At 44.2% G+C, this 25196-nt stretch overlaps 1 protein-coding gene across 2 annotated transcripts in view; it reads left to right on the top strand.

Moving 5' to 3' along the window:
* KAT14 (lysine acetyltransferase 14) overlaps positions 1-25196 on the top strand; it is a gene marked incomplete in the record, with an annotated part of 1940697 nt that overhangs the window by 1631637 nt on the left and 283864 nt on the right. For both annotated transcript variants that reach the window (XM_044056925.1, XM_044056915.1), the window contains 2 exon segments: positions 16898-17034; positions 17167-17342. In XM_044056925.1, coding sequence (XP_043912860.1) covers positions 16898-17034; positions 17167-17342 — 313 coding nt within the window.

The raw sequence follows: 25196 nt of genomic DNA on the forward strand, positions 1-25196 counted from the left end.
TTTGACTGCTCCTCCTCCGAGCCGTACCGGAACTTCGGAGCCAGAGGGGGCTGACCTGCTGATCGTGGAGCCTTTGGAGCCGAGACCTGCTCCACTGTCATCGGTTCTATCTACTCTGACGTCCTCGTTGCTGACCGGGGACTGTAGGAGCCGACACTCTCCTGTCGGGTCCAGGGAGGATAGTCGCACCGACTCGGTGCCGACTCTTCCTTTCGGGGCCTCTGCTTGGATGAGCTCAGCTGCTACCTCTGGCTCGGAGCCCGTGGCCTCTGTGTGGGAGGTGCCGGCGGTTCCTTCTGGTTCTTCGACTCCTCATCGGAGCCGTGATCCCTTCGAAGCCATGAGGAGAGCCTTGTCCCCAAAGACATCCTTGACACCAGGTCTGGTCTCTTCTTCCTCCAAAGTGCCTGTGTCTGCCTCTATCGTCCAGGCCAAGTGTGTAGAGACCCTGACCCTCAGGTAGCCCCACAGGGTGCTCCTTGCTCTTCCAAGACCTTCCCAGAGACTCCAACTGAGGAGGTCCCCAGGAAGAGATTGTGTAAGAGGATACACTTGGACTCCCCACAGGAGTCTTTGACATCTGACACGGACTTAGATGAGTCAGAAAGGGTCCCCACGATCCCCCTCTGAGGATGTCTCCTTTGCAGAGATGCACGAGATCCTTAGGCAGAGGGGTGATTGGCAGTCCAAAAGCCTTACTGAGGACGAGTCAGTTCTTCTGAAGGCTTTCGGGTCTGAACCTTCCACCTCTTGGGTGTCTACGCCCTTCGATGAGCTCATGCAGCTGGTCTCTTGGAGGGCATGGGAGTCACCGGAGTCCATGGAACCTGTCCCTCAGAGGCCTAATAAGTTAATTTCTGCCCTCGTAGATAAAGCTTTTTTGTCAAAAGGAGTCCCTGTTGATGCCAGCCACCAAAAAGAAAATGTCTGAGACTTCCTCGTCAATCCATCCTCCTAACAGAGTGTCCAGGATCATGAATCGATATGGGAAACGCATGTTTAGTTCAGCGACTTTTACACTCCGATCCCTAAACTATTTGACCCATTTCACCAGACTGCAAGGAGATCTCCTTAAGGAGTTGGGAGATACTCTTCAGTGTACTGTAGCTGCAGGGGCTTCCGACAGAGTTGCCGCCCAGCTTGCTACCCTAAATTCCATTGTGAACTTGTCCATGCGTCTCGTATATTCAGCCGATGGGACGAGTAGAGCAGCGGGTACAGGAGTTGCTCTAACAAGACATTCCTGGATGTGCTTGTTTTCCTTCTCGGAGCCCTTTAAGTCTTCTTTTGTCAACACCCCTTTTGATGGCTCATCTCTCTTTGGGCCCAAAGTGAAGGAAACTCTCACCAGGTATGAGCAGGAGGGAAAGACTCTGTCTGCCGTCGGAGTCCGTTTTCCACCCCTACTTGACCTTACCCCAAAGTCCAAAGGGGAGGGAAAATGTTGCAAAAAGCCCAAGGAGCCTTTCAGTACACATATGGTGAACCTCCCTCTAGGGGTAGAGGAGGGGGTAACAATGGAAAACGCCGCCCTCGCAGCAGAGAGGGTCTGCAACACCAGGGCGACATATAATTCTCTGGTCAACCCTATCAACGTTCCTGAAAGGAGGCCCAACTGTCCAACTCTGGAGGCAGTCGGAGGTCGCTTATCTTTGTACCCAGACACCTGCAAGATATAACAAATGACAGCTGGGTACAAAGTATTATTTCCAGAGGGTATTTCATTCCGATGTTCTTCGTGTTTCACTGTTGCAATCATTACATTTGAGTAATCTGCTGGCAGGTTGCCCTCAGTCGGCCTGAATAGCAAAGTCTTGGGTCCTGCGTCGATTGCTGTTTCCTCTTCCATGACGTCAGGGGTATAAAACATGCAGCCGACGCCATTTTCTTCAGTCTTTCTTGCTGCACAGTGCCCGAAGCAGAAGCAGTTCGCAAGTGCGTGTCTGCTGACTCCTGAAATTTTCGTATTCGAGTTTTAGAACCAAAGTCTTCAACTAAAGCTAAGTACCCCATTGGGGAAACTTTTTCTTGCTCCTTATAGATGTCAGTAAAAGTTAATAATTGCATTACTTGTGGGAAGCAAATACCTCATAAGGATTTTCATTTGTACTGTAGTCCTTGCCTAGGCCCTGATCACAACGTGCCTTGCATTCGGTTTTGTGCTAGATTTAACCAACGCACTATTAAGCGTTGGTATATTTTTTGCTTCTAAATATTTTGGTTCAAGATTTAACTATCCTGAAATGTTGTCCGTTAGCAATCCAACTACCGGAGTTCACAAAAACGCAAGGAAAGAGAGAGACCGGCGAGGTCCAAAACTGACAACGAAGCTTCTCCTGAGCCAGTCGCCAATTCGCCGGTACTCAGTGAGGCGGTCTTGCAGTCCCTGATAACCGCTACTTTTGAGTCGCAAGCCTCTACCGAGACCCATTCAGAGTCCGGTATGCCGCGAGATTCTCAGAGTGTTTAACCCGCAGATGTCTCTCCCTTAGATGGGTCCGGAGCCGCTGAGCAGGCACCGGCTTCTGAGGGTGTTTTCAGGCCTCATCATTTTTATATTAAACCGACGCCAGCAACAAAAACAAGGTAAAAAACAACTTCTATGTCTAAAACACTGATGCATGAGCCACGTGCTCAGGCCCGTATGCCTAAAAAACAGATGATCAAAATGGCTGAGGATTTAATTACCTTGATCAGGGGTTCCCAACCCCCCCCCCCCCTCTGCTAAGAGGCCTAGGCAAGGCACTGATTATGAATCTTCAGATCAGGTTTCCATTTCTTCTGATTCCTCTTCTGATCAGGAATTGTCTTTTCCACCCTATGAGGATTCTGATGCAGTGGAATCCATCCCATCTGCATCTCCTCCTGAGGAGTACTCTTTTGGAGAGACTTTGCATACTTTAAGGGAACATTTTCACTGGGAGAGTCAGGACTTCTCTGAATCAAAAAAGAGGCTTAGGGATTTTCTTCTTCTTCCTCAACATAGGCCTTTGACAATACCTCCTGTTTTAGACATTGTTGATGATGTCTTCTCTGAATCAAGCATGGCTCCTGATTCCCTGCCTCCGGCTCCTAGTAAGCCAGACAGATATTACAGGGTTCCTGACTCCCACAAATTTCTTTTCAAAAATCCTGCTGCTGATCCTGAGACTATTTCTCAGGGTCCCAAGGGTGTTGAGGCTTCTACAGCCAAAAATCCTACCCCTTCTGATAGAGATTCCAGGGCACTGGATAGATGGGGTAAGAAGGTTTATACGTCTGCAACCTTGGCAGTCAGGGCTTTAAACTGCCAGTTTCATATGCTTAAATATCAACAGCATGTTATGGGCTTACAGAAACAGAAAATGATGTTGATTTCTGATTGTGTGGAAAATAGAGATACAGGATTTATTGCATTCAGCAGAACAGGTTGGAAAGCATACTTTGCAATGTGGTTTTGATTCCTTGGAAGCCTCTTGTAGGGCCACCGTTGCTGGATCTGTGATTAGAAGGCATGCCTGGCTGAAGGAGCAAAATCTGCCTGATCATGTTAAAGATAAATTGTTGGATGCCCCTTTGCAGCAAATACTCTGTTTGGTAATAAGGCAGAAGAGGTTTTGAAGAAAATGGAAGACAAAGCTAAATCTATGCAAACTCTAAAAGATTTCTTGCAAGTGCAGCCACCCAGTTTCAGTAGGCACTGGCCTACTAAAAATTGGTCCTTTCCTGTGTCCAACAGAGCCTCTCAAGGCGAGTCCAGGTGCTCAAAAGGCTCCAGATATCAATCACAGGGTTCTTCAGGTCGAAGCAATGGGGTGCCTCCTCCTCCAAATCTGGAGGAAACAAGGCACAACCCTACAGTAAGCAGTCTCAATGATTTTCCTCTACCCTCTCCAAGCACTTATCTTTTGGCAGCCCCCTTGGGGGGAAAACTAGCACTTCATGCTCAAAATTGGCAGTTAATTACCCAGGACAAGTGGGTATTAAACATAGTATCCCAGGGGTACAGATTTCATTTCCATACTTTGCCAACTCCAAACGGATGGCCGGATCTGCCACAAAACCAGTGAGCAGAGGCCCAGAAACAATTCATGTCCCTCATGGATATGGGTCTATTCAACTGGTACCAGAAAAGGAAAAAGGACAAGGTTTTTATTCAAGACTTTTCCTGGTACCCAGAAAATACAATTCATGACGTCCAATACTGGACTTAACGATTCTGAACACGTTCCTGGACATTCCAAAATTCAAAGTGCTGACTTTACAACAGCTACTGCCTATGCTAGGCAAGAATGCTTGGTTAGTAACTCTAGACTTAAAAGAGGCATACTGCATATCCCAATAAGGGAATCATGCAGAAGATACTTCCGCTTCAAAGCAGGCTTTTTGCATTACCAATTCTCTGCACTGCCCTTTGGCTTATCTATTGCGCCCAGGGTCTTTACAAAGTGCCTGGCACCAGTAATTGCATTCTGCAGACAAAGAAACATTCAAATTTATCCTTATCTAGACAATTGTCTCATTCAAGCAGAAGACAAGGACACTCTTCTTCAACATCTGACATTTGTAAAAAGGCTTCTATCATGCCTAGGGTACACCATAAACGAAAGTAAATCACAACTGGTACCCCCTCAAATAATTACATTCCTGGGTGCAAGCTTGAATACAGCTGCCCAGATGGCCTACCCTCACGCCAGTCAAACAAAGTCAACTGACAACATACTTCAAACAAATGGCAACAAATCCCAGTTATCTGCAAGACAAATTCTGCAGGCTTTGGGGTTCATGGCATCCTGCATTTTACTAATTCCATATGAGAGACTGCATATGAGGAAACTTCAATGGTACCTTAAAAGTTTATGGAGTCAACATTGTCACAGCCTGGAAACAATGATTCCTCTCATTCCCTGCCTACAACAGGAGTGTCTTTGGTGGGCAGAGACATGTCACCAAAACAAGGGACTGTCATTCACTCTACCCCCTACCACCCAAACTCTAACTACAGACGCGTCAGACTATGCTTGGGAGGACCACCTGGCAGGGAGATGCATTCAGGGCAAATGGAGCCCAAACCAAATGCATCTGCATATGGGGTTGGGAGGGTGGCCTAATGGTTAAGGTGTTCGCCTTACAAACACAAGGTGCAGGGTTTGATTCTCAAAAGGGATAACTGGCTAGGCTTACAATGGCTCGCAAGGGCAGTTAGCCTAGTACTAACCTATGAACCTATATAAACCAGAAAGAAATGCTAGCTGTTCAGAATGCTCTGACAGCTTTCAAGGACTTGCTTCATCCAGGACAACTACTGATAAAGACGGACAACAACACAGTTGTGTGGTACATAAACAAGTAGGGGGTTACACATTCCTACCCCCTTTGTAGACTAGCCATGGCCTTGTGAAACACAGCCTTGACTTACCAAATACATCTTCAAGCTCAATTCCTGCCAGGAAAGCAAAATACTCTGGCAGACGACCTAAGCAGAAATCTTATGGACCTGCATGAATGGAAACTAGATCCACAAATCTTCAGCATGTTAGCACAGAAATGGGGGAGCCCAGACATAGATCTAATTGCCTCTCCCCAAAATTATCAGTTGGACAAATTCTGCACAAGAACTCATCAAAAAAAAAAAAAGCATGGAAAGTGGATGCTCTATCCTTCAGCTGGAAAAAAACTATCAGTCTATGCCTTTCCCCCTCTGCCCTCTACTCTCCAAGGTCTTACTAAAAGTCAGACAGGAAAAACCAAAACTGATCCTAATTGCTCCGGATTGGCCTCACCAGCACTGGTACCCGCTTCTAAGGAATATGGCACTTGCCTCAAATACCTCATCTACTGCCTCAGCAGAACTCTCAAATTCTGCACACTCAGCTCCAAACTCTGAATCTTGCAGCATGGCTAATCAACTAATTATTCAAACCACACCTCTCAGTAAATCTGTGATGGATGTCATTTTGGAAGCCAGAAGGCCTAATACTAGAAAATCTTATGCTAATAAATGGAAGAGATTCTGTGCTTGGAACCAAGCACAAGGAATAGACACAGCAAAGCCCAATATTCCTCGGATTTTACAATACTTAACTGAGATGCTTGACAAGGGCCTATCTTTTTCTTCAATAAAAGTACATGCCTCTGCCATCTCGGCTCATTACAACACAGAGCCTCCTCTCTTTTCTCATCCAGTTGCTTAAACCGTATCTTAGAGGGGCCAACAATTTAAGGCCTCCCAGGAGAGCACCAACTCCTGCATGGGACCTCAATTTTGTGCTGGAAAAAACTCACCCTGCCTCCTTTTGAACCGGCAGCTACTGCGGATATAAAATTTCTATCTTGGAAAACAGCTTTTCTTTTGGCAGTCACTTCATCAAGAAGGATTTCAGAACTACAGGCTCTCATGGCAGTGGAGCCTTTCATTATATTTACCCGGACAGGGTGGCCCTCAGGACCAATCCTTCTTTTATGCCTAAGGTGTTATCCAGTGTAGATCTTAACCAGACCATTCACCTGCCAACATTTTACCCAAATCCGCAGAACAAGGGGGAGTGGATTCTGCATTCATTTGGACGTACACAGATAACTAAGATTGTACTTAAATAGGACCAAATGTCTAAGAAAGTCTGAACAACTACTGGTAGCATTTGCTGCAGGAGCAGAGGGGAAGGGTATATCAAAGCAGACTATTTCTAAATGGATAAGCCACTGCATTCGTTTCTGCTATTTGCACCATGGTAAACCTGTGCCCAGGGGGATCAAATCACATTCCACCAGGGCTGCGTCTGCTTCATCAGCTTTTTTCAGAGGGGTCCCAACCAAAGACATTCTAGAAGCTGCTACTTGGAGTTCTGTTCATATCTTCACAAAGCACTATCGTTTACCTCTCTTCTCTAAGTCCAGGGCAGGCTTTGCCACTGCAGTCCTGCAGGGCCTTATAGCCACTCCTAATGTTGTTTAGTTCCATCCTCCCATCCATAGCTTTGGGATTCTACCCAAATGTAATGACTGCAACAGTGAAACACAAAGAACATAGTATAGTTGTGTACACTTACCATAAATGTAGATGTTCGAGTGTATTCACTGTTGCAGTCCGGGTTACCCACCCGCCATTCCCCATTCTATACCATTTCTTTCCTTCACTATACTCAAAAGCCTTTGTGGTGTATTTGGTTTTAGTTAAAGGTAAAGTTTATGTTTCTAAAAGTGCATTTATATATTTATAGTTTATTTATATATATATTTTTGCTCCCCATTTGGGGGGGTACCTGACATCTGGTGCAAGAAAAACTGAATAAAATGGCGTCAGCTGCATGTTTTATACCCCTGATGACCTGACATCATGGAAGAGGAGACAGCAACCGACGCAGGTCCCAAGACTTTGTTATTCAGGCCGACTGAAGGCAACCTGCCAGCAGATTACCCAAATGTAATGACTGCAACAGTGAATACACTCAAACATCTACATTTATGGTAAGTGTACACAACTGTACTTTCTCCACTCCATCCACACCCCCAAGGAGAATCCCAGACGTTCCACCCAGTTACAGGAAACAAGCAACTATAGAGGTCTGCAAGTTGCTAGAGAGAGTCATCCAGCCAGTCCCAGCAAACCAAATAGGATCCGGAACTTACTCAAGATTATTTTTGGTTCCAAAGAAAACGGTTGACTGGAGACCTATTTTGGACCTCAGCAGACTCGACTAATTTGTGAAAAAAGAGAAGTTCCGGATGGTCACACTACAGTCTATACTTCCCTTTTTAGGGAGAGACAATTGGATGTGCTCAATAGATCTCAAGGATGCATACTACCACATAAAAATGGCCAGGCCATCCAGAGATCATCTGTGTTTCAGGCTGGGAGCCAATCATTATCAATTTCGAGCCCTGCCCTTTGGTCTCACTACAGCCCCCAGAGTGTTCACCAAATGTATGGCAGTGGTCACGGCTCATCTGAGGCGTCTAGGATTCCAGGTGTTTCCGTACCTAGACAATTGGCTCCTTACCTCCACCACCAGGTATCAACTGATTCAGGCAAGGGAATACACTCTGACACTCTGCAGTCACTTAGGCATTACAGTCAACTCAGAAAAATCTGCTTTGTCGCCATCGCAGCATATCGTCTTTATAGGGGCAGAGTTAGACACTTTAACCCCCACTCTACGACTACCAATCGAGAGGGTCTTTCTTTGCCAGCATGTCAGTTCACTGGTGCTGAAGGACAGAGCACCAGCCGCAGAAGTCTTAAAAGTATTAGGTTTGATGGCTGCAACGATCTTGGCCATGCCATTAGGAAGGATGCATATGCGGATTCTTCAATGGCTGCTGTTCACTCAATGGTCTTATCAGGAGCTTCCAATGAGTCATATGATTTTAATTGCAAACTCTTGCAAGAGAGATCTCCAGTAGTGGTTGTTGTCTCTTCATGTAACCATAGGACTCCCCTTTGTACTACCCCCTCCAGTAGCCACTGTGACCACGGATGCTTCCCTGATGGGGGGGGGGGCATTTTCGGGGAAAGACTGAAGGCACATGGACGGATCAAGAGTCGCATCTGCATATCAATGTTCTGGAGATGAGAGCAGTACTTCTGGCGTTGCAGTACTTCCAAGACTCTTTCTCTAGGGACGATTGCAATTCAGACATGCAATATGTCAGTAGTCTGGTACTTGAACAAGCAAGGCGGGGCCAAGTCTTACCCTATTTGCCGAGAAGCCCTCAGAGTTTGGCAGTGGTCTATCTCCTCCCAGAACTTTCTGTTGGCAACACATATCCCAGGGATATCCAACGTGATAGCAGACAAATTGAGCAGGGCAATTTTGTTGCCACACGAGTGGTCCCTCAAACAACAGATTGCGGACAGGATTTTCCGCAAATGGGGCCAGCCTTGCTGCAATCTTTTTGCCAGTCACATCAACACGAAATGCAGAAGCTACTTTGCCCCGATTCCCCCTCGGGGAGAACCTCGAGAGACTCATTCGTACATGATTGGCCCCGGGTCTCCTCTATGCATTCCCTCCAATCCCTCTAATACCCAGACTTCTACAGAAAGCAATGTCGCTGGGAAGGGCTATCATTCTTATAGCCCCTCATTGGTTTTGGCAGATTTGGTTTCCATTTCTTCATCATCTGTTGGAGGATCCATGGATTCTGGACCCAGTTCCGGACCTTCTGACACATCTGTCAATGGACCTCCATCCTTCGTTGCAGTCACCGAAGCTAACAGCTTGGCTGCTCCAATTCTCCTCATAGCCAGGCTTCATAACCTTTCTAATGCGACAAGGCATATCCTCTTGTCTTCCCATAATCTGTCCACCAGAAAATTATATCTTAGTAAGTGGAAGAGATTTTCCATATGGGCCTCTAAGCAGAACATTGATCCTTATCAAGCCCCCTTGATGTCCATTTTAGAATTCTTGACTGTGATCTTTAATAAAGGAGCTGCAGCCGCTACAGTTCGGGTCCAGTTGGCTGCTATATCTAACTTTCATCTCGGAGTGGACGGGCTAAACATAATGTCCCACAAGTTGTCCAAGGTCTTTCTCAAAGGAACCTTTCACATGAGGCCTCCAGTGCAAACTCCTTATTCTACTTGGAATCTAAACTGTATGCTGTCTCGTATAATTCTTCCTGCGTTTGAACCAACATCATCCTGTGACCTCAAATTCTTATCACGGAAAACCATATTTCTGGTAGCTATTACTTCTGCCCGCAGAGTGTCAGAACTTCCAGCCTTATCTATCCGCCCTCCTTATTTGATTTTTCATGCTGATAGATTATCTCTTAGGACAAACCCCTCCTTTTTGCCCAAAGTTTGTTCGGAATCTAATTTCAACCAAGTCATTGAGTTGCCAGTCTTCTTCCCTAACCATTCCAATAAACTTGAATATGTGCTGCACAGACTTGACATTCACAGACAGCTCAGATATTATTTGGACAGAACAAAAGATGTTAGAAAATCAGACTAGCTCTTTGTATCATTCTGTGAAGCCAGAAAATGTAGACCAGTGGCTAAAACAACGCTTTCTAAATGGCTATCTGATTGTATTACCTTTGTTTATTCGGCTGCTAATATGCCCTTATAATACAAGATTAAAGCTCATTCTACCAGGGCAGTTTCTACATCTTCTGCATTCCAACCCAAATTGCCCCTTGATAACATTTGTGCTGCACCCACTTGGTCTAAACCTCATAATTTTATCACTCATTACAAAGTTGATAAGGCCTCCAGGAACAGGGCTTCCCTTTGGTCTACAGTCCTGAAGAATGTACTCCAGTGAGCCACCCGAGATTGAGGGTGCTAGGGACGCTACCCATCAGTAAAGAATCAACGTTGAGATTGACCAACTTCACATTAAGAAGTTATGTAATCACCATAACGTTCCATGTGAGTTGTTCCATCTCACCTTCATTCTTACGCCCCTCCCTCCATCCCCCACCTGGCTGATAGTTGACCCTAGAGGCTGGTCTCATCCTGGTAACTCAGTCCTTCTTCCTCTCTATGTGAGGGGATAGTTTTCTTACATGGATGTAGTACACTCAGCAAACAGGATCTGAGGTAATTCCAGCAGTGCATCTTGGGATAAGGGGCTTGGTCTTGTGCTACTGGTAAACCTTTAGCTTTGCAAACGGCTGTATCGGATCCGATAGATCGGCTCCGAACTCATCAGTAAAGAATGAAGGCGAGATGGAACAACTCACATGGAACGTTATGGTGAGTACATAACTTCTTATTATATTTTACATTTTAGTGTGTTACATGTTGTAATAAAGCAATCTTACCTGAGGCCATACAGCCAAACACAAGGAAGACTGCATAGGTCCAAAGCTGTCGACGACGCTTCTAAACTAGTTGCCAGTTAGCCGATACTCAGTGAGGCGCTTTCGCAGCCCCTGATACCCGCTACTTCAGATTCGCAGGCCTCTGCTTGAGACCCATCTGGAGTCTGGTATGCCACGAGATGCTTCCTCGACTGTGGAACCTGCGGATGTCTCTACCTTGGATGGGTCCGGAGCTGCTCTGCAGGCACCGGCTTCTGAGGGTGTATTCAAGCCCACTGACTTGCATATTAAACAGACGCCATCTTCTTCAAGGCCTAAAACTTGATCCGTGCCTAGAAAACTGACTCCCAGACCGCATGGTCAGGCCCCTATGCCTAAAAAACAAATGATAAGAATGGCTGAAGACCTTATTACTCTAATCAGGGGAAGCCACCCTTCTCCCTCTAAGAGACCTAGGACTGATTTTTCCTTCTGATTCTTCTGATCAGGATTCTGAAATTTCTGTTTTCTCTGATGACCAGGAGTTGCCTTTATCTGCCTATGAGTATTCTGATGCAGAGGACTCCATTCCCTCTGCTTCCCCTCCAGAGGATTTCTCTTTTGGTGAAACCTTACATACTATTAGGGAGCATTTCCGCTGGGAAAGCAGGATTACTCTGACTCCAAAAAGAGGCTTAGGGAATTCTTACTCCTACCTCAACACAGGCCTTTAGCCATCCCTCCTGTACTGGACATTGTAGATGATGCCTTCTCGGAATCTAGCCTGGCCCCTGACACATTACCTCCTGCTCCCAGAAAGCCTGACTGGTATTACAGGGTACCTGACTCTCACAAGTTCATTTTTAAAAATCCATCTGCGGATCCTGAGACCGTTTCACAGGGACCCAAGGGCGTTAAGGCTACTACTGCCAAAAATCCTACCCCCTCTGATAGAGATTCCAGGGCCCTAGATAGATTGGGTAAGAAGGTATACACTTCTGCAGCTTTGGCCATCAGGGCCTTAAACTGCCAGTTTCATATGTTAAACTATCAGCAACATATTATTGGATTGCTTAAACAGAAAATTATGTTGATTCCTGACTTTGCTGAAAATAAAGAATTACAGGATTTAATGCATTCTGCTGAACAAGTTGGAAAACACACTTTGCAATGTGGTTTTGATTCATTAGAGGCATCTTGCAGGGCTGCTGTCACTGGGTCTCTACTTAGAAGGCAAGCTTGGCTTAAGGAGCAATCTTTGCTAGATCATGTTAAAGCTAAATTACTGGATGCTCCCTTAAACCAAGACCATCTGTTTGGCAACAAAGCAGAAGTAGTACTTAAAAAGATGGAGGAAAAAGCTAAATCTATGCAAACTGTTAAAGATTTCCTGCAAGTACAGCCTCCCAGATTTAGTAGGCATTGGGCCTCTAAGAATAGGTCCTTTCCTGCCTCGTCCAGGCCTTCAGTCCAAACCCAGAACCAGCAGAACACCCAGGCTTCAGTCCCAAGGTACTCACAGGTCTAAGCAGTGGGGGGCTCCCACTTCCAAAGCTGGGAGTAGTAAGACACCCCCCTATGGTAAACTGTCACAATGACTTAACTTTAAACCTTCCAAGCCCTGCTCAACTGACTGCTCCTTTAGGGGGGAAAGATCGCCCTGCATGCAGAAAGTTGGGAACTCATTTCCCAAGACAAATGGGTTTTGAATATAGTTTCCCAAGGATACAGATTCCCCTTCAACTCCTTACCAACCCCAAACAGTTGGCCAGACTTACCCCAAATCAGTGGGCAGAGGCTCAAAAGCAAGTTCTCTCTCTTCTATGCATCAGGGCTATTCAGCCTGTCCCAGAAGAAGAATGGGGGCAAGGTTTCTACTCCAGACTTTTCCTGGTACCCAGAAAAGACAATTCCTAGCATCCTATTCTGGACCTGTCTATCCTAAACACTTTTTTGGTAATTCCAAAATTCAGAATGCTAACTCTTCATCAGCTGATTCCCATGCTAGGCAAAAATGCTTGGTTGGCAACACTGGATTTAAAGGAAGCCTACCTGCACATCCCAATAAGAGAATCTTGGGGAAGATACCTACGCTTCAGAGCAGGCTACATGCACTATCAGTTCTCTGCTCTGCCCTTTGGCTTATCTACTGCGCCCAGGGTACTCACAAAGTACCTAGCTCCAGTCATTGCCTTTTGCAGGCAAAGAAATATTCAAATTTACCCATACCTGGATGATTATCTAATTCAGGCAGAAAGCCAGGACATCTAGCATTTGTAAAGAAATTACTAACTTCTCTGGGGTACACCATAAACGAAAAGGAATCGCATCTAGTACCCTGTCAACAAATTGTATTCCTGGGAGCAAACTTGAATACAACTTCCCAGATGGCATACCTCACGCCAAAGAAACAAGTTCATTTGACAGCTTACCACAGACTACTGGCCGTAAAGACCCAGCTATCTGCAAGGAAAATATTGCAAGCCCTGGGGTTCATGGCCTCTTGCATTTTACTACTTCCATTTGCAAGACTGCATATGAGGAAACTACAGTGGTGTCTAAAAAGGCTATGGTGCCAACATTCTCAGGACCTAGAATCAATGATTCCTATCATACCTTGTCTAAGGACAGAGTTCCTTTGGTAGGCAGAGGCCTGCCACCAAAACAAGGGACTGCCGTTCACTCTACCCCCTGCCGCCCAAGCCCTAACAACAGACACATCAGACTATGCATGGGGGGCTCACTTGGCAGGGCAGTGCATTCTGGGCAAATGGAACCCAATTCAAATGCACCTGCATATCAATCAAAAAGAAATGCTAGCTGTACGGAATGCTCTGACAGCCTTCAAGGACCACATTCTTCCAAAACAATTATTGGTAAAGATGGACAACACCACTGTTATGTGGTACGTAAACAGACAGGGGGGAACCCATTCATACTCCCTCTGCAGACTAGTCATGGCTCTGTGGAACACAGCCTTGAGCTACCAAGTGCACCTACAAGCTCAATTCCTGCCAGGCAAGCTAAATGCACTGGCAGACGACCTAAGTAGAAATCTCATGGACCCACACAAATGGAAACTGGAACCAAACATATTCAACATTTTGAGAATCAAATGGGGGTGCCCAGAGATAGTCCTGTTTGCCTACCTTCAGAACTACCAACTGGACAACTTCTGCACAAGGACTCCCCACAGACAAGCTTGGAAAGTGGGTGCCCTGTCTTTCAGCTGGAAAAACCTATCAGTTTATGCCTTTCCCCCTCTGCTCTCCTCTCCAAAGTGCTACTAAAGATCAAACAGGACAAACCAAGGACAATACTTATTACACCAGACTGGCCACGTCAACACTGGTACCCTCTCTTGCGCAGTGTCTCACTTCTGGAACCATGGCACCTGCCTCAGACCCCTGCCCTGCTGTCCCAGCAGGAGGGCCAGATTCTGCACCCACAGCTTCAAACCCTGAACCTTGCAGCCTGGCTAATTACATGTCCTCTCCTTTACCATCCCTCAGTAAGCAAGTGATGGATGTCATTCTGGAGACAAGGAGGCCCAGTACTAGAAAATCCTATGGTGAAAAATGGAAGGGATTCTGTTCCTGGAGCCAAACACAGGGGATGGACACAACTGTGCCCAATTTACCGTTCATTCTTCAATACTTACATGAGATGCTTCACAAGGGCCTTTCCTTTTCTTCTGTCAAAATTCATGCCTCTACCATTTCAGTTCATTATAATACAGAGCCACCCCTCTTCTCTCATCCACTGCCAAAGTAATTTCTCAGAGGGGCCAAAAACTTAAGACCACCCAGGAGAGCCCCTACTCCAGCCTGGGACCTTAACTTTGTATTGGGAAAGCTCACTCTACCTCCATTTGAGCCAGCTGCAAATGCAGAGTTGAAATTCCTTTCTTGGAAAATAGCCTTCCTCCTAGCCATCACTTCAGCAAGAAGGGTGTCTGAATTACAGGCCCTCATGGCAGTGGAGCCTTTCATCATCTTTCATGCAGACAGGGTGTCCCTCAGGACCAATCCCTCCTTTGTGCCCAAGGTGGTATCCAGTGTGGCCCTTAATCGGTCCATTCATTTGACAACCTTCTTTCCTAATCCACAGAACAAAGGGGAATGAATACTGCACTCCTTGGATGTGCACATACAACTTAGATTTTACTTGGACAGAACTAAGCCTCTCAGGAAATCTGAACAACTGCTAGTTGCATTTGCTGCAGGGGCAGAGAAGGCCATTTCAAAGCAAACAATTTCTAAGTGGGTAGGCTATTGCATTCATTTCTGCTATAAGCATCATGGAAAACCTACCCCACAGGGGATAAGACCACATTCTACCAGGGCTGCATCTACCTCTACAGCTTTTCTCAGAGGTGTCCCTACCAGGGACATCCTAAAAGCTGATACCTGGAGTTCTGTACATACCTTCACTTGCCAATTTTTTCTAAATCCAGAGCTGGTTTAGCCATTGCAGTCTTGCAGGGCCTTATAGCTGGTCCTAATGCTGTCTAACTGTCTCCTCCCTTCCTTAGCTTTGGGAATCTACCCAAATGTAATGATTGCAACAGTGAAACACAAAAAACATAGTACAGTTGTGTACACTTACCATAAATGTAGATGTTCGAGCGTATTCACTGTTGCAGTCCTGGTTACCCTCCCTCCAGCCCCCCCCCCCCCGACTTCTATTGACTATACCTCTATTCTTTCTGGTGTATTTGCTTTTTTGTTGGAGGTGTAACCTTGTATATAATTGCTTCCCATTATGGGAGCACCTGACATCTGGGACAAGAAAAACTGATGTGATGGCATCGGCTGCATGCTTTATACCCCTGACTACCTGATGTCATGGAAGATGAGACATCAACCGATGCAGGACCCAAGACTTTGATAATCAGGCTGACTGAGGGCTACTTCAAGCAGATAACCCAAATGTAATGACTGCAACAGTGAGTACACTCAAACATCTACATTTATGGTAAGTGTACACAACTGTACTTTCTTCGTACAGGCTTTTGCTAGTTGGAATCACCAGAATCAGGCAAATATACACCCGTGTCTCACTTGTCAGCAGTGGAGGTGCCACATTTTAATTTTTGTTCTTGATTTACTGGAAGTACACAACTGTACTTTCTTCGTACAGGCTTTTGCTAGTTGGAATCACCAGAATCAGGCAAATATACACCCGTGTCTCACTTGTCAGCAGTGGAGGTGCCACATTTTAATTTTTGTTCTTGATTTACTGGAAGTACACAACTGTAATTTCTTCGTACAGGCTTTTGCTAGTTGGAATCACCAGAATCAGGCAAATATACACCCGTGTCTCACTTGTCAGCAGTGGAGGTGCCACATTTTAATTTTTGTTCTTGATTTACTGGAAGTGCTCACTGTGGCCAAATGATGAAAATGGAAAGCAAAAAAGGGCAGGTGGACTTGTGTAGTAAACATGTGACTTCAAAGCATGTGTCGTTGTATGGGTGCTCACTCCCAAGCATGGGAACTTCTGAGAAAAATGTCAAATGCTAATTAGTTAATTGTTTAGTGCACTGCTTATACCCAACTTGGGGCTTCAAAAGAGGCCACTGAGGAGTTTGCCACCATAACATATTCTGTTGTGTATAGATTCAGCTACTCAGTTGTGTAATCCTGTCTTAAATAAAGCTAAAGAAGGTGATGAATTAATATGCAGTGGTAAAAAATTACAGATTCTCACCCATTAATGAATATTCTGTTTATTGATTAACTGTTACTGATTTGGTAAAAGTGCAGTACTTATTTCCAAGCCATACCTCTTCCTTAATCTCTTTATTGAAAAGACTGTTTTAGAAAATAAATGGCAATAAAAGAATGTTACTTTTTGTAAGTCATGTTTTATTACTTACTCTTCTTAAACAGTAGTTCATTTTTTATTTAGAATAGATTTTCAGACTTTGAAAAGTTTTATTAGTTCTCAAAAATGTGCATTACGTTTGACATATTTTTCTTTGCAACTGCAGCTGTCCAATGAATCAGTATATCACATACTTTCATTTAATATGGCTTTTTATTGGCCATAACATGTTTAGTCATTTGAATGTAAAAAAGTGAGTTTTTCACCTCCCCAGTAAATTTTATATTAATTCTGGGCATCATAATTTTTTTTCCTTATTTGGATCTCATTGCAGACAGTTTTGCCACTTCGGAAGGGCTATCTGCAACAAGCCAAGAAATTTATTCACAGATTAATTGGCTCTGAAGAGGCACTTATTGATCGCAGTATCATCAGTCCATACACTTCTCGGATTCTTAAACCTTATATCAGGTAGAAAAGAATCAGTTAATATTACCATTAGTCACAGTGCATGTCTTTCAAAGGACCATTCTTTTATGTTAATGGAAGTTTTCAAAATTATTTGTGTCCTTTTGTGTGTTATATTTTTTTTTTGTCATACAGACGTGATTTTGAGACCAAGCCTCCAAAACTCCGTTTGCTTGCAGAAATACGGGCCTACCCACATCGAGGTGATCCTAACTGGCAACCAGAGCCTGAGGCTCCTATTGATTACTGCTATGTTCGTCCTTGTCACATTCCTACAGTAAACTCTATGTGCTGTGAATTTTTCTGGCCAGGTAAGAATGCTTAAGTGTGACATTTCATGAAGTATAATGATGATTCCAAGGTAGTTAACTCATTGATCATAAGGGTTTGTCCTGACCACTACTGCCAGATAAGAGAACTTGTGACTTAATTATCTAACAATGTGTAGTGGAGGTATGCCTAGAGCCGCAAGGTCTTTCGACCATCATCTTCTTTGATAATGTCAGTATTGCTGTGAAGGTGCAGGTAGGTGTAACTTTGCTCATATCTCACATGGTCTGTATAGTAATCTTTTGTGCAGTTTTGTGCTGTTTCCCTTTTGCAGAAGAGCATTTGTCTAAAGAGAATTATATCAGTACACACTGATGGTTGTATACTTCCGTAGCCAGTTTGTACTGGCAGCTGGGACAAGAACAGTGATTGTCAACACTGAGAGACAGTGAAAAAGAGAGAGCAGTGCTACATATTATATACTGAAAGCTTGGTTTTATTTTTCAAATTGCACCTGTTGGAATTCCACCTCTCTGAAGATGAATTCTTTCAGCCTTTTTGGATGTGTAATTGTTCTCGGTCTTATTTTTTTTCTTATTTTTTTTCTTATTTTGATTTATTTTCTTCCATTTTCGTATTTCAATTTAGAGTTATTAGTTTTGCAGGTAGTTAACTAGAAGTTGCATACCTGCTATTAAATTATTTGGTTCATATGTACTTAGTTCACAGAATCCACAAATTTGAGTTTGCTTAGTTTTGAGTGTAGTGGTAAAAATCTGACTTTGCGAAGTTATCTGTGTTGTGTTTTCGTAACACCTCTGTAGGTTCTGGAGCTTATCTTTTGAAGGGTCTTTGCAATAAGTAGAATATCTGAATACATTCTTCCTTGCACTTTTCTCATTGCTCACATTTTGAGCTTACATTCTCTTGGGTACACATGGCTTGCTTTGTTCACACATTGCAGCCCTGGATTGAAAACATACATCACCAGAATCTAAGATTTTTTTGTAGTCTCTCTCACATTTTAAGTCTACTCCTTAATGCCCTTCGTTGGAAGATTTTATTATTTAATGCCTGAAAATCATGCACCCATTTGTGGTATGCCTGCATTTACCAGATCTTGAGTCATGACCATCACAGGAGATACTTTTTTTTTTTTTTTTTTTTTGTCTGGGGCCAGATTACAATATTGACAGATGTTCTAAGTGTAGATGTTTCAAATGTATAACTTAACTTCAAAGAGAGAAGTTTAAGGACTTCGTAATATTATTTAGTCCTTGGCAGCAGTGTAGGGGCTGATATGGAGGTCAGCAATAAGGCTAATTTCCAAGTCATAGACAGCATCTTTGAGTGCATAATTTGAGATTTAAAGCCTTTGTCTGACTTTACTTCAATTTCCACCATGCCTGTGGTGGCCTCTGGATTTGTCATCCAGGGATTCATTGTTTATTAGCTAGAGGCCATCCCACTCATTGGGGGAACATTGAAAAGCACCTATTTTACCTTGTTTAGGGACTTAAATCTGGGACACAGTGGATAGCTCATCTGACATGCTCTATAAGGATGTATTGAATGAGCCCCAAAATTTCAAGAAGTAAGCCTAGAATGCATATATGGTCCTGAACATGAGCTCAGATTGACTTTCACCTCTCTGATACAATTGATGACTCTTCAGGAAGGGATTTTTTTTTTCCTTTAAACATCTTTATTAAGTCATCACATTTTAAACTGTGGCATGAGTTTATATACATTAATAGAAAAGGAAACAAACCATAGTAACAGTTTTCATTGTTATATCATGTAGTGTACGTGTTTTCTTTTTAATGATTTTCACATACGTTACTCATTTCAGTGTGGTGGTGGTGCTGCGGTAGCGTTGCCGCCTCACAGTAAGGCGTTGTCCTGTTCGATTTTCAGATAGAGCGTCTTCTGTGTGGAGACATGCGTGAATGGGGGTACCTTCGTTGAAGGTTGTGCGTCAGGACCGACAACTCGGCACATAAAAATCTACTGCCAACCATTAGCGGACCGGAATTCCGCTGTGGCGACCCCTAACTGGGAAAAGCCAAAAGACACAACAACATACATTACTCATTTCCTGCATTCCCTTAAATCTCACTTCTCTTCCTCCTGATCATTGTTCTGAGTGTATTGTTCCCACAAATTCCATTTATTTCTATAAAATATGATTCTTCCCTTTTCTAAAGATCCACCTGCATTTCTTTTATCTCCATTCACGATGTTCAGAACTTCCATTATGTTTTATAGATTTTGATATCAGTTTCCTTGTAATTTGTTTTTTGGAAGCCAGCATCTTCAGGAAGTGATGTTGCGTTCCCCACAGATCCCTCAGTCTGTTACCATGTATGCTAGCTTCTTCGCCCCTCCATGGGTTCATAAGTAAGTACGAGGCAAGCTGCCCTTTTGGGCCACTTTAAGCCTTGCCAATTTCCACTTGCTGAGAATCAAACCCTGTACTTCTTGCCAGTGAGGTAAACACCTTGACTTTTATGCCAACCCCAACCCCTATTGCACTTTGTTAGCATGTTCACTGCATGGTGAAAGATATCTAACCTTGTGTGCGGGAATGCAGTACATCATTTAACCCTTTGCTGACAACCCATGTCTCTTACTTTGTTCCACATCTTGATTGCTGATGCTTGAAAGTGCTGCCTTTGCTGACCCCCTCAGGTGTGGTGGTTCAGTAGGACTCGACTCTTGAAATTAGCAGCTGAAGACATTCACCTCCCCTTTTAATTCCTTGTTACTTTCTGAGTGAGAATCAAACTGTAGAGGCTTTGTGCTGTATGTGTAACTCTTGGAATTTCCCTTCCCGTGGTATTAGCGAGTGTACATAACCCTTGACCTCCTTATTTCTTCTGTCATTTATTCAATTTTGGATATTCATCCTAAAGTTTGTCATGGAAATTTTCTGTGTTTGATACCTAAGAAGGTGAAACCTTCTAAGTTCTCTTGAAGTCTCCGTATCACAAGCAAGACCCACATCTGCACTAGTTGTACAGTGCAGAAATTACAGAGTATGACAACAAAACAGGCAGACATTCCAGTTATGCAAAAATACAGCAAAAGGGAAGTCTGAATAAATCTTAGTGTTAGCATATTCCAGCCAGTGCTGCCTGTAGCCAGATAATATTCAGCCAGACTTTAAATGTCTAACCAATCTGAGACAGGACATTTGTTGAATGGAAATAAATACTCCAAATAGCTGTACAGGAAGCAGTCCAAATTATATCCAAATTTCAAGTAGTGGCTGCAGTAGTACCTCACAACTGACATGCATACTTGAACTAGGCTGCCAAGCTGCTTCCATTTTGCCCTCAGCAGGTAGGTTATTCTGACATCCTGAATTACTTTACCGAGATGAGTGAAAGCATGCTTTCTGCTCTCCCTTCTGGGGTTAATGGCAGCTGCAGTGTGCACAGTTTTCTTGGTCTGCCTTCACTCGTAGTTTCTTTATGGATAGCTTGCTGCCACTGACAGCAGAGTTGTCATTCCTTCTCTGACCTCTTTGTTTTTGATCCTTACTACCACTTTTTTGATTAAGTCTTATCATTAAAGCTCTAAGTGTGACCATAGGTTTTGATATGGCCTATATAAATCTTGATCCCAGAGGATCCCTTTGTCAGTAAGAAATTAAGACACTTTTCTGGGTCAGGCATTGGTGCTCTTGCAAAGGGCATTCTAGACTCAGTAGCTGCTGTGATCTTTATGGTGCCATTTGCACACCTGATAAAGATATGGCATTGGACTTTGAGGTAGCATTAACTTCAAAGCTTACCACATTAATAGACCTCTGTTTAGTGCCAGAACATTTTTGCAGAGTCGTGGAGTGGTGGGTAGTCCCTGCCAATCTTTTGCCAAGTCTGTCTGTTCTGCTGATTCTGTTCGGGATAATACTTGGTTTGCTCGCAGGATGATATAATTCTAGACTGTCACACAGTGCAGTGAATGCAACCCTCCCACCACCACTGTAGAGAAGCCTTTGTGTCAGGAATTTGAAGCTAAGAGCACTTTTGGCTTTTTCAGCAAAGTTGCCTTTTGGGTCTGTCCTTAACCAGTTAGATAATGGCTGTTTAGTTGTGTGCTACCAGCAGTGTTGATCTGACACAGGTCCACAGATTAGTATTCATTCTTAAAGTTCACATCCGTTGGATAGTAAATAGGCTGGCAGATCCTGTGGCCCACTCCTAAATCCCTTTTCTGGAGCGATATAGATTCAGAGATCATACCTGGTCATTGTCTTCAAAAAGCAGAGTACTGAAGGGGATCAGCCTGTACACCAGTCACAAGAATGTGGTATTTTCCCTCTCTTTTGCTTTGGGGGGATGTGGTAGGACCCCTTATCTCTCCCATTGCATGAGATATTCTTGTATGCATTTGCACTTATTGCATGACTTGTTTCAAAGCTAACGGTAGAAAAATTAAATGGGAAGCTATCCCAGTCCAAGCCAGGATGTCACCCAAGCCTGGGGCAACCTTACTTCTGCTTTAGATCCCTTGATCCCACTAGATTTACCAGCTGAGGTTTCAGAATTTGCTGATGTTAAGGACCTTCCCAGGTGGCAGACCTGTACTTTGAAGCAGAAATGGTTCTAAATTTGAGCAGAACAGTATCCAGTACTATTCCAGTCATTCATTTTGCAGCTGACCTTGCCTAATCTCAAAGCAGTAGCAGCAGTATGAAGTGGACCTCACTTATTCCATGGGTAGGGTAGATTTGTTAGTTATTTTCTATCCCATCCACCCCCCCCCCCAGCCGTAACCATGCTAAAAAATTACTCAAAAGCTAACTGCAGCATACTAAGGGAGGGTATCAGTAGCTTCACACCACTACCCCCACAGAGGATGCAGACAACTATGCTGAACACTAGGCCAGTGCAGTATACAAGGACCTGTACAACTGCATGGACTCTGCCATACCCAACAGAACTAAAACCTGCTCCTCAAGTAAACAGAAACCTGTCTAGTGGGAATCCTCTGTCAATGGGCTTTACAACAAAAAAGAAGAAACTGTTCAAGGGTAAAAAGGAACAAATTCCAAATTGGAAAAACTCCCTCCTCAGGCTCAACAAGCAAATTAGATCACTAGTGAAAACCTCCAAAGCCAATTATGATTTGTAACTAGCCTCCAAAACAAAAGGAAACCACAAAGCTTTCTTCAGCTATGTCAGGAACCTCCATGGCAAAGCCCAGGTTTGTTCCAAATTAGTACTTAACGGTACCCCTTACACTGACCCTGTTGACTTGGCCAACCTTCTAACTGATAGGTTCAGGGCAAACTTCACCCCCTACCCCCCCAAGGCCCATTCGACATCCCCGATACTTGTCCCACACATCTCCATAGTTCAAGTGTTAAAGGCCCTAACCAAGGCAAAGAACACAGCTTCCATGGGACCTGATGGTATTCCAGACTGTATTCTGCATCATCTCCAGCAAGAACTAGCTTCGCCATTGAGCATCCTATTCAACCACAGCCTAATTACAGACTTCATTCCAGCAGAGTGGAGAAGTGCCATTGTCATCCCTTGCACAAAGGTGGTGCCACTACTGACCCGGGAAACTATCACCCCATTAGCTTGACAAATCTGATCTGTAATGCCATGGAACGTATTATGGATCTCATAAACAAGGACATAAGCAATCTGCAAACCCTTGACGCTACCCAGTTTGGATTTGTCGGGGGCAGATCTTGCCTGTTGAACCTGGATGACTTTTTTGAGACTGTCACCAAGGCCCTGGATGAGGGAAAGTCCGTACATACAGCTTACCTTGACTTGGCCAAGGCCTTTGACACAATCCCCCACTCGGGCATAATCAAAAAGCGAACTCAACTTGGCGTAAATCCCTATCTTGTCAGGTGCATGACCATCTGGCTCACCGATAGGACCCACGAGGTCAAAATAGGCGCCACCACCTCAGATAGCAGACCTGTCACTAGTGGTGTTCCCCAGGGATCTGTCCTGGGACCCCACTACTGTTTGGCATCTACTTCTCAGAGGTCCAAGCAAAGACAGAGGGCCTGTGGCTGACCAAGTTTGCGGATGCCTGTAAGTTGGGTACTGTCATTGACTCCCCAGATGATGTTAATATACTGCAAGAGGGTCTCACTGCAACAAATGACTGTTGCCAAAGTCATGGCTTTAAGTTAAATGCAAAAAAATATATTCTACCATTCGGCAAAAACACGGAGTGGCAACCCCCTTAGCACACAACCTGTTGTGAGAAACCTGGATATTCAGGTAGACAACAGTCTTGTATTTGACCATCATGTAGCAGCAGTGGTAAAAAAAAGCCTTTTACCTGGTTCATCTCCTAAGTAAAGGGATTGTATCCAGAAAAAAGGAGGTTATTACCTCTCTGTACTCCTCCCTCATTAGGCCTGTAAGTGAGTATAATGCCTTGTTTGGTATGCACCTCTCCAAACACCTGCACCAACTGGAAAAGCCACAGAATTACTTCACAAAGAGAATCCATGGCCTCCAACACCTGTCCTTTGTGGACAGGCTCAAATCACTATCACTGTACTCTGGATTGCTCAGAGGTGATCTGTGGCTCACCTGCAAGGCAATATCAGTCCCTACCCTAATAGAGATGCTCCATATCCGTATGTCTAACTCATCACGCATTACCCGCTCGAAACACCTAAGTTTGATATGCGACATCAACAAAACCTGCTGGAGAGACCGGTTTGTTTCCCAGAGGCTGCCTCATCTCTGGAATGGACTTCCCATACGTCAAACAGAGTACCTCACTGACCCTCTTCAAGTGCAACCTTGATGAGTGGATGGGAAACCACAAATTTTCCCTGGGGTTCCACCTTTGTCCCTCATTGACAGGGGCGACAGATGCTGAATGAGCTTTCTTTTTTGGTGATAAATTCTTGGCTAGGCTTGTCAGGGCCCCAGGGCCATTAGCCTAGTAAACTCCTATGATCCTATTTCTGTGCATTATGACTTTATAGAGGTCAGAATTGTGTTCTAGCAATTTCTGGTTAAACTCTTTAAAAAAAGTGTTGACATCTCCAACCTCAGAACCTCAGCGTATATGGGATTTGGGGTGCTTCCCAAAGAAAAACAAAAAAACAAATATAAACAAGATGTTGGCCTTGATAAAGGGCCTCAAAGCCTTTGGCCAGATGTTCACAGGCAAGGGGTAGGAGGCAGGACCTTATACCCTTTGCAAGTTGACTGTGACTGCCTGTATCTGGCCTTACAGCACAGTGTTTGTCAAAGCAGTCTAAATAACATCCCCAGCAGAATACTGTGGCAGATCAGTTAAGCAGATGGAAGACAGACCCAAATGAGTGGATGTTGCACAGGGATGTTTTATTTTCAGATTTAGCACAAGGATGTATTATTTTCAGATGTAGAACAAGTGCTTCAGACTTGTTTTCAACGCTGGGTAACAAGAAAATGAGAGATTTCTGATCAGTAGCTCTTTGGAAAGAGGCTTGAGTAACAGATGCCTTCTCCATAGACTGGACAGGCGTGTGTGTGTGTGTGTGTTTTCCCTGTGATCCAGCAAATTAGGAAAGAGGGGCCCAATAAAATTATCATACTCATTTGGTCCATGCTCAGCGGTTTACCTGTTAAGGAAAATGTTCTGGAGGAGTACATCAGATGTTACCAACAGTGGTGGACCTTCTAAAATGGAACACAAGGTCCCTCATACACCCCCGTCTGATGACACTACAACTCCCTGCATAGATTGCACTTTTGCCTAAAAGGCATGTGGAAAAGACAGAGAGGATATATTCATTAATAGAGAGGCAAGAGAGACTGCCTTCCCTGTCAGGGCTTGATATCAGAGTATAGACAAGTAGAATGGGATATGGGAATCTTAAGTGAAAGACCAGTTCTGGTGAGTTTTTTAGT

The sequence above is a fragment of the Protopterus annectens genome, chromosome 1.part2 (genome assembly GCF_019279795.1).
Source record: "Protopterus annectens isolate FY-2018-M chromosome 1.part2, PAN1.0, whole genome shotgun sequence".
Taxonomy (NCBI): Eukaryota; Metazoa; Chordata; order Ceratodontiformes; family Protopteridae; genus Protopterus; species Protopterus annectens.